At 33.8% G+C, this 15,564-nt stretch overlaps 1 protein-coding gene and 1 long non-coding RNA gene across 2 annotated transcripts; both read right to left on the reverse strand.

Moving 5' to 3' along the window:
- Positions 1-322: 322 nt before the first annotated feature.
- On the reverse strand, positions 323-3,785 carry LOC127705986 (uncharacterized). The gene is made up of 3 exons (XR_007984137.1): positions 3,616-3,785; positions 2,399-2,505; positions 323-442 (listed from the first exon to the last, which is right to left on the reverse strand). It is a non-coding gene; the product is annotated as an uncharacterized LOC127705986 (long non-coding RNA).
- Positions 3,786-11,544: 7,759 nt separating this feature from the next.
- LOC127705985 (collagen alpha-1(XII) chain-like) lies at positions 11,545-15,202 on the reverse strand. The gene is made up of 3 exons (XM_052210377.1): positions 14,943-15,202; positions 13,095-13,535; positions 11,545-12,567 (listed from the first exon to the last, which is right to left on the reverse strand). Exons 1-3 carry the CDS (start codon positions 15,166-15,168, stop codon positions 12,269-12,271), a joined length of 966 nt encoding a protein of 321 aa, XP_052066337.1. The 5' UTR covers positions 15,169-15,202; the 3' UTR covers positions 11,545-12,268.
- Between the last annotated feature and the right edge of the window lie 362 nt (positions 15,203-15,564).

Raw genomic sequence — 15,564 nt, forward strand, 5'->3', positions numbered from 1 at the left:
ATGAATTATTCAGAAATACAACAAACTACCACATATACCTTAATATTTACTGTAGATTCATTCAGCTGGATTCACTACACAATGACAAGCTAGGAAAAAAGTTTGGAAAAAGGCCCAAAAGCTGACTGTCTAATTTACAAATATATATTATACACAACTTATACACTTCTAAAAATATCCCAAATGAAGAAAATACCTGAAATACAATCAAACTAACTATTGCTTTTTTCCATTGACCAACTACAAAATGTAGAGATAGACCTATCCAAAAGTTAAGACTTCTTTTTTCTTGGCTTCATGAACCAATAAAAAAATAATAATATATTTCTGAATTTTTTTTATTTTTATTCCAAATTTTAGTCTTGTGTTGGTTGTATACATGTCATTCCAAATTTTGGTTTTCTGCCCTCTGATCAGCTGGTCTTGTGTTGGTTTCAGGTCTCTGAAAAATAAATAATCATAAATTATAAAATACAAAAAAAAAACTGATCCGAACTTATGAATTACAGCAGTTCTTAAAAAATATCCTGTGTGTAAACATAATTAATATTTTTTCTATTGCTGGTCGTATAATAAATCTTGCAGATTCATAATTATGTTGTGCTGTTACTGAGTCAGAGATGTTTGTATCTTTGCCAATTATACACATTTTGATATTGTATGTTAGAAATTTTAACATAATTTCAACAGTATATAATAATTTATAACTTTTGGTTAACCTTTTTCTTATTTAAAAAATAAATTTGTTGTTAAATTGAACATGTGTTAATGAAATTATGGCTGTTCCAGAAAATACTATGTCCGCCCCCCAGGGACGGCCATTTTTTAACCCCCAGCACCGACAGAATTAATAAACTGCTGTGCTGTGCGCATCTGGATACGCCCGCAGAGGTCCAACCCTGAACAGTTGGGGCAAAAATGGACACAATATTCAAGCTTGATACAGGTCTGAATTTGGATTGAAATTAAATATTTGACATATTATAGGTTTCTGAATAAATGTAGTCAAAGAACTTGAAATTGGTTATATGAATTGAATTTATATTCAATTAATATAAAGATTTCTTGCTGTTGTGCAATACACTGTGCTGTTGCGCAATACTTAGTAAATCTGTTGTCAGACTATAAACAAATAAAGTTCAATTAATTATCAATGTCATATTAGAAATTATGAAAATCAAAAGGGAGCTTACATCAATAGATATAAACAATTCACCAAAGTTCATGAGAATTGCTGACAGCATTTTTGAGTTATTGTCCGAAACTGGAAAATCCCCCCTTTTTTAATGAATAAAACCCCATAACTCAGAAATGTAAAATTTAAAATTTATAAAATTCTAAAGGGAGCTTACATCAATAGATATAAACAATTCACCAAAGTTTCATAAGAACTGCTGAAAGCATTTTTGAGTTTTGTCCGAAAACTGGAAAATCCCCCTTTTTTATGAATAAAACCCTGTAACTCAGAAACGTAAAATCTAAAATTTATAAAAATCAAAAAGGAGCTCATGTCAATAGATATAAACAATTCATTACAATTTCTTGCAAGTTGTTGAAAGCATTCTTGAGTTGTTTTCCGAAAACTGGAAAATCCCCCTTTTTTTAATGAATAAAACCCCATAACTCGGAAATATAAAATCTAAAATTTATAGAAAAACGAAAGGGAGCTCACGTCAATAGAATTAAACAAGGCACCAAAGTTTTATGCAAATTGGTTAAAGCGGTTTTGAGTTAATGTCCAACATGTTGATGACGGACGGACAGACGGACAACGGTATACCATAATACGTCCCGTAAACGGGCGTATAAAAATAAATAAGAACAACACTCCCTTTGCATTTTGGTATTTCAAATACAACCACCCCCACATAAAATTTTTAAAAAAAGAGCCTTCCCTGGGGGGACATAGTATTTTCTGGAACAACCAGTAGTTATTCTACAAATAATAATGAATCCAAATTAAAAAAGGAAGTTTGGTTTCTCAAAATTGTTATTTATCAAATAATTTTAGATATTCATAGGATTTTACCTTAATACATTTAGAATTTACAGCAATACAGCAAGACCTTATATCATATGCCAATGAACGCAATCTATAAAATCAACAAATTATAATTTGATAAATAAAATTAATAAAAGAAGAATGTGTCTATGAGCCACAAATGATGTTATTAAAGGAGATAACTAAAGAACAGTAAAACAGATGCTCTTCAAATTCAAACTCTGCGTTTTATGATAATAAGCATTGTGTATAAATTTCATAACATGTCGTTCAGGCAAACTAAAGTTAGAGAACAGAATCCAATTTTGAGTTCAATGTATGTACGTACAGAACAAGAGTAAAACTATATCACTCAGTGAAGGAGGGCATACAAAGAGCTAATCAACTGATGTTTACCTTTTTATATCTTGGTCCATCTTTTTGAGCTGGTGCATGCTTAAGTGTTACTGAAATGCATTCCTCAACCTCAGACACATTGGATCTGTGGATTTTTATACAAGACTCTGGAATAAAAATTATAAATACATTCAATTATCTTCTATATTCCTCCGTCTGTTTACATGAGTGTCAGTCCAACAAATCTTTGGGAGAACTAGGTAAGTGACAAATTTACATGCATTCCAAAATTCATAAGTTTTATGATTGATTACGACATTGTTTCTGATCACATATTTAGTGAGAGTTGAATACAGCTCGTCATTGATAAACATTTAGATTTCATACCATAAATTGAACAGCAAAAAAGACGTCCCTATATACTGGTTTTTCTAACACCAGTAAACTTGGTTTTACCCTCAAAACAGGAAAATTTTACCCAACTTTTCCCGACTGGATCCTAGTCTAAATAATTATGACGTCTTGGAAGGCTATTTTAATTTTTTTCTGTGACGCCTATCTTTGACGATCTAGTCCCAAATAATTATGACATCTTGGAAGGGTATTTTAATTTTTCTGTGACACCTATCTACGACAGTCGTTATTGGCACAATTGTTTATTCCCATGCATGTCAGACCCAGTGATACATTGATCGATTGTTGGTTGCTTAACGTCCAGTGGCAAATATTTCATGCATGTTCAGGACGACCACCAGTGATACATGTAGTATTATCATTAATAGGCCGAGTTTGTAACATGCCAAGTTTGTAATGTGCCGAGTTTGTAATGGGCCGAGTTTGTAATGACTAATGTGCCGAGATGTCTAGCTTCGCATTTGTGATATTGATAAGACTTTTATGCTTCCAACATTATCAAAAAATAACAGTGCAAAAGACACTTGCAGCCTTAATATATAGGGATAGTAGCACTTGGCATGGATAGAAAACAAGTGCCTGTGGCTGTGCTGTGCACCCCCCTTTTTTACTTTCTACAGTTAACTTCATATATCTTAAAAAACAACACAAGTTAATCGAGCAATTTGAAAAATTTTGGCTAAAATATCTTGTATCAGTGTAATATATTGACAGTAAAATAAGAAGTATCATATTTCAACACGGTCACGGACAACAGACTTGAAAGAGGCGCCCAACACGGCAACAGATGTTTTATTTTCTTCAATCATACTTGTTTTTATTATGGAGAACCTTTTTGGCGTAATGTGCAATTATTATATTACCTTTTTCTTTGTTCTGGAATCTGGATCGAGCTAAATTTCACTGCAAGTTTGGTTATCACTGACACTGTTTTTAAAAATCAAGCGGTGAAAGTGCGCATGCTCAGACTTTTCATAGTATGCAGCGGTAAAACCCGAGTACTGCTGAACGTTCCACTATTTATAACCAATCGTAAAAAAACGATAAATGATGACAAAACTTTAATGATATATTAAACAATAAATATTCATACACAAAATATATATTAGAACACTAGAATTGGATTTGTAATATTTTCTTGGACATTTTGGTGCAAATTATGTCTGTGCGGGAAAAAAGGGGGATATTTTGAAAATCGAAAAAAATCGTGAATATATTCTAGTGAAGGTGAATGTTATATCCAGGACGATTCATACCTACAAAATTCGTCCCATAAAACCAGATTTAAATGTGTCACTGGTATTCACAGGGTTTGTTCACTACGTAATTATAATGTTGATACGACGTAACAAAATGTTACGTCGGATTATGACAGTTATAAGCACGTTGTCACAACGTAATAAAATGTTACGTCCTGACATGGTACTAAATTAACTTAAATTCGACGTAATTTTATAACGTCGTCTGTACCACAGGCGCTTGGGTATATGATACAGAAATTTTTTTTAATTTTTTGTTGTATATTAAAATATTCAATTTTCTATATTTATACTACATATCTATCACTACTGCGCATGTCTCACCTAGTTTCGAGTGATTTTACCAACTTTGAGACAAACCCCCATTTTACTATCCATACTAAGAAACAAAAAGGCAACTAACTCGACGCCATCTTGCGTGCTATAAATAAATAACAAAATTGACCTACCTGGATTCCCCATCGATTTTTATGGAAAACATGCCTTTCTCGCAGTCCGATCGCAGACGTCGTTTCTATTCATCAAATTGCTACTGTTCGTAACATTTTTAGTCCATCTCAAGCATATAATAAAAAGATTTTCACTATTTTCACTTAATTCAAATTTACGTGCCCGGAAGTTTACTGTTAATATTCAGGGGAAGTTACTTTTTCCCGAACTTTTGTTAAAGGGAAGTAATATTTTCCCGGACTTTTTCGGAACATCTCTGCAAGTACACATAAAACAAAGAAAGGGATACGATGATTTCCGAACTAATACTGAATGTAAACAAATAGATATGATGGACGAAGAACAAGATCAAGCCTATAATTTGATTGTAAGTGCACCACCCTCCCCCAAAAATAAAATAAAAAAATATCAGATCAAATGGTCCACGGATTATTTTTTGAATTCTTTTCATAAGACAATTTTGTGTGAGCATTTGTATATTCATAAATTACCATGAAACTATGTTTTCCTTCGTAATTTCTTCCTTTGGTTGACTTGCCATTATTTCTAAAACAGATCTTTTCTTTTTTCAGCAACGGTTAAGTTGCGCCTTTTTTATAATAGTTCGGAAATCATCGTATCCCTTTCTTTGTTTTATGTGTACTTGCAGAGATGTTCCGAAAAAGTCCGGGAAAATGTTACTTCCCTTTAACAAAAGTTCGGGAAAAAGTAACTTCCCCTGAATATTAACAGTAAACTTCCGGGCACGTAAATTTGAATTTAGTGAAAATAGTGAAAATCTTTTTATTATATGCTTGAGATGGACTAAAAATGTTACGAACAGTAGCAATTTTATGAATAGAAACGACGTCTGCGATCGGACTGCGAGAAAGGCATGTTTTCCTTAAAAATCGATGGGGAATCCAGGTAGGTCAATTTTATTATTTATTTATAGCACACAAGATGGCGTCGAGTTAGTTGCCTTTTTGTTTCTTAGTGTGGATAGTAAAATGGGGGTTTGTCTCAAAGTTGGTAAAATCACTCGAAACTAGGTGAGACATGCGCAGTAGTGATAGATATGTAGTATAAATATAGAAAATTGAATATTTTAATCAACAACAAAAAAAATTTAAAAAAAATTCTGTATCATATACCCAAGCGCCTCTGGTCTGTACGTCTGCATCCAACGTTGGGTTTTTACGTTCCCACAACGTTGGTACGACGTAAACTCAAGACATGACGTTCAGACGACCATTAACCGACGTTGGGAGTATGTCGTGTGTTTGCTGGGTGCCGAATCAATTTTTTTTTTTTTATCTTATATCAGGCATGCGCCAGAAAGTAACCATCAAACAGCGATACAAAAAGAAAGCAGCAGAAGAAGATCTCATCTTATAGTATTTTGTATTTTTTATAGGTTAAGATTTGTTGTTGTTGTATCAAAATTGGCATGGTTGATAAAATGCTTGATGCTGCTGCAGTCGATAATCACCTTACTTTCAAGCGCATTGCTGAAGATAATTTTGAATCCGTAACCGGAATCAGACCCGATAAAATCCGGATAAGGGTTTTTAGACCTAGTTGTAGAAATAATGTTCACCAAATGGCGACCAACACTTAATTTTAATTTGCTTAGAGACTTTTAGATCGCCAAGTCGACTTTTTAGTGAACTCGAGGGTTGTATAACGTGTATCGAGATATTTTAAAAGTACGTGAATTTGAGACAACTATCCGACGATTAGTTATAGTCATTTCATATTTGAAACAAGTATATAATATAGTATTAAAATACTTGTTCATCCCAAAGCCTGGAGTTGAATACGTTCGAAAATGTGTGGAAATTTCTCAAAGCTCAAAAATTATGGGAGGTGACATGATAGGTCTGATTAAAACGAAATGTTCTTGATATTTGGAGCCGCCTTCCTTTGTATTATATATAAAGGAGTTTGTATGCAAGTTTGCCTGCTAGAAATTCGTAGTGTTTTGTGTTCTCAGGGTAATACTTCAAAGTCATAAACCTACTGTTATTTCTTTTCAATATGGATGCCAAAATACGCCGATGATGCTGAGACCAACTGTGTGACTTTGATTGGTCAATTATTCTTATCTATGTTCTATTATTCCTATAGTAAAACCCAATACCATATGGTAACATGGTATACCATGTCCACAGTTGAACAGCATAACCCCGCAGTACCTAACACCTATTGAAAAGGAAAACCTCAGTTGCATCGGGTGGATACACAGCTTGGGTTCGTGTTTCTCCAACTGTTTTTATGCACTCATGCATTATGTTGATAGTGTTGATTAGTTTGTCAGTTCTTCTTCCATAGGAGTTTGTGTGTCCAATTAGTAGCTTCTGTCTCGGTGTTACACAGGTGCTCCTAGAACGGAGGAAATAACTCAGAGAAGAAGAAGACAACCTAGAATACTGATGATTAAAACATTTCTCAGTGGTGCTAGTTTGTAGTATTTTTTTTTTTCGAAAGGTGCGAGTCAAGTTCTGTCTCTGTGTGATACGGGTGCTCCAAGAACGGAGGAAATAACAAAGAGGAGACAATCTATAACTCTCTGATGATTTAAATTATTTCTTCAGTGGTGCGAGTTTGTAGTATTTATTTATGTCTGTCTCTGTGTGGCACGGGTGCTCCGAGAAAGGAGGAATTTACTAAGAGAAGAAGAAAACAATCTTAAATGATTAAACACATCTCTTCCAGTTTGTTATATTTCTTTTTTTTTCAAGTGGTGCGAGTTTGATAAAGTGATGCAAGTTGTTATAATTAGTGAGAGTGTTTGAGTGGTGCGAGTTGTCCGTGGGCCGAGTTGTCATAAATTGAATACAAAACCATTTCCGCCTGCTTACAAAACGTAGATGGTAAGGAACCAGCTACGGAACTTTATTTGGGGCTTGATTAATTAAGCTACGCTAATTAAAGCAATTACTATATGAAGTTATAAAATACATTTCATACAATAACTATTTATAATGATATAATACTTCAGACGAATGTCTCCTCGGAGATAAACCGGCTAAAAAATTTTGGTCTACAAAAAGTCGACCGAGCATGCGCGAAAGCGTATAAGACACGGATCGATAACGGTTTCCGAATTTGGATATTTTCTCAAAAAATGGCGTTTTCTGTGGAAAAAAAGATTGTTTCAAAGACAAATTTAGGAAGTACAAAACACTACATTTATACGTCATATCACAAATATTTCCGACTTTGTATGGGTTCAGAGGAGTTGCGGCTCAATGAAATCGGTCTCTTTCTTTAGTAGTATAGATATGATCATAAAACAAAAAGACATTTACATGTCGAACGATCTCCCACAAAAGATTGTGTCAATCCAGTATTTTAAGTTTTGAAGGGTAAGAACGATAATGGCCTTATTCGACACTCAACATTAAATGGTTTGATTTTGATTTTTGATTTTTGGTGTTTTAACGCCACTTTTAAGCACCGCTTTTGGGCTTTTTCGTGGCGGCCAGTTTTTATTGGTGGAGGAAGCCGGAGTGCCCGGAGAAAACCACCGACCTTCGATAGGAAAACTGACAATCCTAGTCAATTAAGATTGGAGTCGAGTGCACCCGCACGAGCGGAATTCGAACTCACAACCTCAGTGTTGACTGGCTAGTGATTACAGTAGTAACTACTTAAACCACTCGGCCACCGAGGCCCCTCAACATTAAATGGTATATATATAGTAAATACATGTGAAATCATGTACAAGTAAAACAATAACAAACGATATAGTATCAAATTGTATGCTTAATAACGTTTTTGGTAAAATTTGTTGATTATATTATGTTAATGGCCTCATAGTGAAATCTAAAATAGCATTGCAAAACTTATCACCTTCTTTATAAGCAATGACATTATTATACTTTGAAACAGAATTGCGAAACTACCATGTTTTGATAATTTCTACAGGAAATGTGCATTTTGGTAAAGCATGCAAGTGAAAAATTTAGTACACCAGCAGCAGACTTTTGCCATTAATTCGATTCAATATTGCATGCTTACAATGTGTATTTCAAGTGTGTTTTCGGTTTAATTTTACACTTCATAAAATCGATGTACGTATTAGTGCTTGTCCTAGGCGAATCCGAATTAGGCAGCACAGATAACACGTGATACTGTTTACTACTACTCTTACATTTAATTTATATTTTAATATCTCCTAAGGGAAAACTGTGTCTGAAAAATGATCAATGACATACACATTAACTTTAAAAATGAGAATTTAGTATTTTTGAGCCACAAATGAGTCTTGTATAGACGTAACGCATCGGGCGTACATAACTTGGTAGACGCCATTGATGGTAGACGTCATTACTGGTAGACACGACCAGCCCGGTAGTCAGCACTCCTTAGCTGATATGTAATATCACTAATGTTGTCGTTCTCTGTAACTTTACTGTTCATATACTATTAAAATCATAAGAAAACACTTTGATTTTTCTAACCCAAGGTTATTTAAAGATAACCGTCCTCTTTTTTTATTTGTTTTTTTTTTATTTCCAGTTCTGTTCAACTTTGTAGTTTAATTGTTTTCCAAATTGTTGTGGTTCAATATCACTGATGACACTTGTGTAGTCGAAACACTCACCTTACTTTATATATTATAAGCCTGGCAACATTTAGTTTTTTATAAAGTATAAAATAATTGAATGTTGAAGGTTTTCCGACTCGATTTTTCCATGTACCACGTTAACTTGTTTTGAATTTTTAAAGACTATTATACTGTCATTTTCAAGTTTCAGAAATTGACTTAATACTATAAAAATAAGGAGATGTTGTATGATTTCCAATGAGACAAATATCCAACAGAGATCAAAATTTTCAGTAGTTTTTATACACAGACATTTCTATCAACAGCGATCCGAGTTCATGTCGATGAATTCAATCGTTGTTAGAAAAATATCTCCTTGGACGCCAGAATTTATTGAGTAAGTTTGCCTTTAAAAATTAAAATACTAGCATAACTGAGTATCATTATGATTCTTCGTAAATCTTCGTAAAACAAAGCACACAGTATTTATAGACATAATAAGCCGCTGGGAAGGGTTGCTATTTATTTCACTTTGGTGGACACAGATTGAAAAGAAGGGTTTTTTGTTTCGTCCTCAATATATTGACCTACTAAGCAGCTGGGAAGGGTTGCTATTTATTTCACTTTCGTGGACACAGATCGAAAAGAAGGGTTTTTTGTTTCGTCCTCAATGTATTGACCTACCTCGGTTGTCTCGTGGTAGCGTGTTCGGCTCAAGTGCGGGAGGTTGTGGTTTCGATCCCGTAACGGTCAAAACCAAGAACTTTAAAAATGGTATTTGATGCTTTTGTGATAAGAACGTTGCATTGAAGAGTAAGGAGAAAGACTGGTCGGCCTGGAGACACCACAGAAAAATGTGTTCGGCTAAGGTGTAATATCTTCATGCGGATTTAAAGCTTATGAATAATTGTAACAGTGGTTTAATTCCGCCAGTGTACTTTATCCGGAGGATGAAAATTCCTAGTTTTTTTTTATCCAACAACAAAAATTCACTAGGGTTTTTAATCCGGGTCCAGTGTAAAATATCCACCATTCTTGATAAGATTCTAAAAAGAGTTTTTTGAAGGGGAAATATATAAAAAAAAAATGGGGCTTGGTATTTTTTGCGGGTATTTGAATTAACTAAAACTTGCATAGCTGATTTATGTAAAAAATGGACAAAGTAAACTAGTGTTTTTCATCCACGGAATGTTCACACAAACATTTTGAACTAGGAATGATTATACTAGTGATTTTGAACCAGGAATTATTACACTAGTGATTTTGTACCTGGAATGATTGCACTAGTTACTTTGAACCGGGATTCATTACACTAGTATTTTAGATTCATACATTGATGAAGTGTTTTAGTACTCACTTTAAACACATGATAACACAATATAATGCTTTATTTACGAATAAAATTTTGATAATTTTTCTTATCAAATCCATCAAATCATATGCTTTTAAATTGTCACTAATTGTTATATTCATAATTTTCATATACATTGTACTGGATTGCCGAAGTTTTTCTGTGCATTTGCGTATTGGTAGACTTCGATATAAAATCATATCTTCTATGTCAATATCTGTTAATCAAACTGGTTCCTTGAAAACTATTCTAATTTTAACCTATTAATTTATGTAAACAATAAACTGGTCTAATATAAACAAAACAACGATATCAAGATCAACGCTTTCACACTATTTACATCCAATATTCTGTAGTGAAAAACAGTTACCCGGAATAAGATCACGGTGGAATGAAATTACGCTTACATAATCATGTTAAAATTCGATTCAGCGTGTCGGTCAAATCAAAAGCAGGGTTCGTATTCAAATGTTCCCGTCAAGAATATGCATTGCGTTTGCCATTGGACATTAAACAGTCATACACGTCCGGTTTGTGTTTCTGCTTTGTATCGATCTGATGAGTTAAGCCCTTTTCAACTGATTTTTAAAGTTTGTTCATAAGTTGTGCTGTTACATCACTGTCATAGGTTAGGGGAGGGTTGGGTGCCCACAAATATGTTTAACCCTGTCACATTCTGCATGTGCCTGTCCAAGTCAGGAGCTTGTAATTTAGTGAATGTCGTTTTTTGCTGTAAATCATATTTGTTTTTCGTTCACTGTTTTGTACATAAATTAGGCCATTCGTTTTTTCGTTTGAATTGTTTTACATTTGTCATTTTCGGGCCTTTTATAGCTGACTATGCAGTATGGATTTTGCTTATTGTTGAAGGCCGTACGGTGACCTATAATTGTTAACTTCTATGTCATTTTGTCTCTGGTGGAGAGTTGTTTCATTGGTAATCATACCACATCTTCTTATTTCTATATCCATCATCGACTTCACTAAGAATGGTTTATTATCTTCTGATTTAATTTTGATGATTTATTTGAAAATATGTTGCTACTACCAAAAACTAAAAACAACATTTGTTAATTTATATTATTTTTAAAATTCATTAATGTGTGGTTAAAATCGGAAAAATAATTATCATCCATACAACATTATTCAACAAAACATGAATGAATTAACTTAAGCCGTGAACAACATTTTTTCTATATTTAATTTGCATAATATAGATACATGTAAATAAGATATTATACATGAATTGATTAAAACAACTTTACTGAATCTGTCGAATTAACATTAACGGTACCAATTTTACGGCACAAGATGCTCTTCAATGATGCTCGAGGCCAAATACATTGAAAATCTAAAATCTGTATAAAGATATAACCGAAAAGGACAAAAAATAAGTATAACCGAGCCTGTACAAAAAACAAGATCTACATGTTTGCAACATGATGGAAATACAGAGAGATTGAAATTTAAAAAAAGATGTGTATTATACCAGAGATTGGTAAATTTGTTAATGCATTAAATTCAATATGGCTTTTATATATATTGACTTTAAAATTTAGAAAATAGTTGTCCCTTCCTATTTATATTTAAGAAAAATCCGAAACTATCAAAGGATCTATGAACAGTATGCATTTACTTATTGAAACACTTTATGAATTTTGAACAGCGGTATACTACTGTTGCCTTTATTTATTCGAAACATTATATGCATTTGAGGTTTCTTTGCCATTTACGCTTATTTGTTTGACCTTACAGCATTCCAAAAAAAAACGACCGCGGTTTGAAACCTAAGAGCTGCATCAGGCAACAATGACTATGAATCTAACTAGAGATTATAATAATTACTCATTCAAAATCACAAGTAAATTTTATATAGTGGATTTATATAGAAAACAGGTTTTGAAGATAAATTTTGTATTGTATCATTTCTTCGATAGATCGAAGTGTGCACATGGATGGTTTTGATCTAACTGCACTTTTATGAAATTCAATAGTCTTTCCAGGTCTTGATAGTCGTCGACGGCAAATAAGTGATCGGGTGATGGTTTACTGACATACGATGCGAGTGCTTTCTTGCCTTCGATATTAAAATTACCAATCATTAATCCAAATACAGTTGCTTTAGCATGCAACGTTGGCAATACCGTTGAAATTTTTTTTCCACAGTTGGATTTGCCATCAGTTAAAATCAAAACCTCATGTTTGGTTCCTTGACGCGCGCCTGAAATGACAATGGGCAACATTGTTTATCGTCACTTGTATGAAAATGAAAAAGCAAACAGAAAATGTTCATAGAATCAAATTTATGAGAAAGAAAAAAATAAATATCCACTTTACATGTATCCAACGTCAATAAATACCACACACACAGACACACACACACAACTGCCAAATAATGATTTAAGGGCATACGATACAGTTACAGAGGAGGTTATGACGTTGCTAACGCACTTTTCGCGACGTCAAACCGTGACATATCGGGAAAAGAAGAAATGATAATATAAAATATTAAGATATTATGTGAAAAATAGCTAGTATGCAAATTTTCGTAAATAACAATTCACCGTGGAATCGAAACTGTATCGTATGCCCTTAAATATTAAGTGCGGTATACTGATAAAAATGCTTGTTCTGTAGTGTATTTATCTGTTCGTATTTTTTTTTTCTTTTAGCCATGCTGCTGGCTGTATGTCCTCGACTTATGGGTTGCTGTACCCTTCCCCTTTTTTTCAAATACAAAACTCTTACCTTTTGATGATGTAAACATTTGTATTGCCTCATATAAAGCATCTCCGGTACAGGTCAATCCCGCTTGATATGGTATTGACATTATTGCAGATTTGAGGTCTGCTAAACTATGTTGGTCATAGAAATCAAATTCCTCAACCACGTTACTAGAATACTGAATAAGTGCCGCTCGGTTATAACCACTACGTCTGTTCGAATTGAAGGGATCTGGTACAGGACATATCAGACCTAGGAGTTCACCTATTTGCTGTTTTGCAATTTTAAAGCTACTCGCTCCTATGCTACCAGACGAATCAATGATTATCAATAAATCTCTGAAAAGACCAATCGGATCGTCTCTCTTTACAATTCTCCGAGGAGATGAAGGATTTGGTTTCAATCTTCTCTGCAGAAAACTGGTGATGATTTGTTTAGCTGTTGTTTGAATCGTAGGTTTCTGTGCTGAAATTAATATTTATCACAATTTTGAAATATTTAATAAAATTGAGAATGGAAATGGGGAATGTGTCAAAGAGACAATAACCCGACCAAAGAGCAGAAAAGAGCCGAAAGCCACCAATGGGTCTTCAACACAGCGAGAAAATCCCGCACCCGGAGGCGGGCTTTAGCTGGCCCCTAAACAACAATGTGTACTAGTTCAATGAAAATGGACGTCACACTAAACTCCAAAACATATAAACATACATTGTATAAAAGAACAAACATCCTAGGTCAAATCCATGCATTTTGTGTTTATCGTATAAACGGAAATAATGTTTTAAAGAACAAGCAATATGTCGTTTTACAATAAAGGATAATAAAGGAAACGCAAAAAATGTATGTATGACACGATATTATATGTAGATATGCATGTATACATGCATCAATTAATTACATTACTTGTGCTATTTTGTGTTGGTATAAACTTTTAATTGGTTGATTGCAGTGGTGGATCCAGAAATTTTCATAAGGGGCCCACTGACTGCCATAAGAGGGGGCCCGCTCCAGTGATTCCCTATATAATCAACCAAATGTTTCCCACAAAAGCCCCCCTCCCCCCTAAATCCGCCTCTGGATTGATCGATTTTTGTTTAATGCCACTTTCAACAAATGTTCTATTTCATGGCGGTCAATTTTTGTGGCGGAGGACGCCGGAGTGCCCGGAGAGAACTCCAAAAATTTCACGATCTTTAGAAAACTTAATGATAGATGTTGACTTGAACACAATTCTCAAATTTCAGCAATAGAAAATGAAAGGATATGGAGTAAATGTACATGGGACAAAATCGCACACACTACATAGAAAACATAGAAAATTATCAATGAACAGGGCTTTTATTCCTGTTCTTCATCTTGACAGTTGATGTAGGGTCTTCAACAATGAACGAATCATCCATACCCTACAAGGTCAAGACGACCCCTAGCGTCGATTTAAGCGGTACTGTTGATAAAAATGCTTGTTTAACAGCTGAATATGAAAGGCAACTAAATGTAGTTTCAAAAGGCATAATTTTGCCTGAGTATTCTTACAGGATGAAATTATAATTGTAGTTAATAATGTAAATGAAAAAATAAATTCTGTATCTAATTGTTGCCAAATGTACTGCTTTTCCAAGAACACAACACTAATGATATAATCATCGAAAGGACATACATAATTATGTTCACTAATTCCTTTCAAATTAAATTCAATCTTTCACAAATTTTTTTTTGTTCAATGTAATGTATAGAGAAATAAATGTAAATGAATTTGGCACATTAATTATCACAATACATTATTGCACATGATATATAATGTATTTTAAAAATGTACAGGACTGTATTGATGTATAATTCATTTTAGCCTGAATGACCTTACATTTTACTTACTTGTGTACTCAGTAATTTCAATATCATTAGGACATGGCTTGCCACCATTGTCAGGATACCTGAGAATTGCCCTTTCTTTAGACCGTGCTCCAAATCCGTAGACATCGCTCCATTGGCTCCATTGCGACATAAGACAGTCAACTTTATCTTTCCCAAAGAGAAAACACTGACAAGAACCAGACGTAAACACCAAAATTATAAAAATCAGTCCAACACGGTCCATCATGACTTCGGTTAATACATACAATGCATGTGAGAAAAATAATACTTATATACTAATCTGATTTCCGCAAACCTCGAGGAAACGACAAAATAACCACTTTTTTTGCTTGGTAAAATAAAACAAACGAAGTAAAATAAATTGTTTTTGTAAGTCGTAGTTTTTACAAAGGAAAGCAGGGCAAACGTAAGGGTTGATATAAAAATAAGAAGATGTGGTATGATTGCTAATGAGACAACTCTCCACAAGAGGCCAAATGACACAGCCATTAACAACTATAGGTCACCGTATGGCCTTCAACATACCGCATAGTCATCTGTAAAAGGTCCCGAAATGACAAATGTAAAACTATTCAAACGAGAAATATAACGGCCTTATTTATAACGAAAAACAAATATGATA

Source organism: Mytilus californianus, unplaced genomic scaffold (assembly GCF_021869535.1).
Source record: "Mytilus californianus isolate M0D057914Y unplaced genomic scaffold, xbMytCali1.0.p SCAF_6, whole genome shotgun sequence".
NCBI lineage: Eukaryota > Metazoa > Mollusca > Bivalvia > Mytilida > Mytilidae > Mytilus > Mytilus californianus.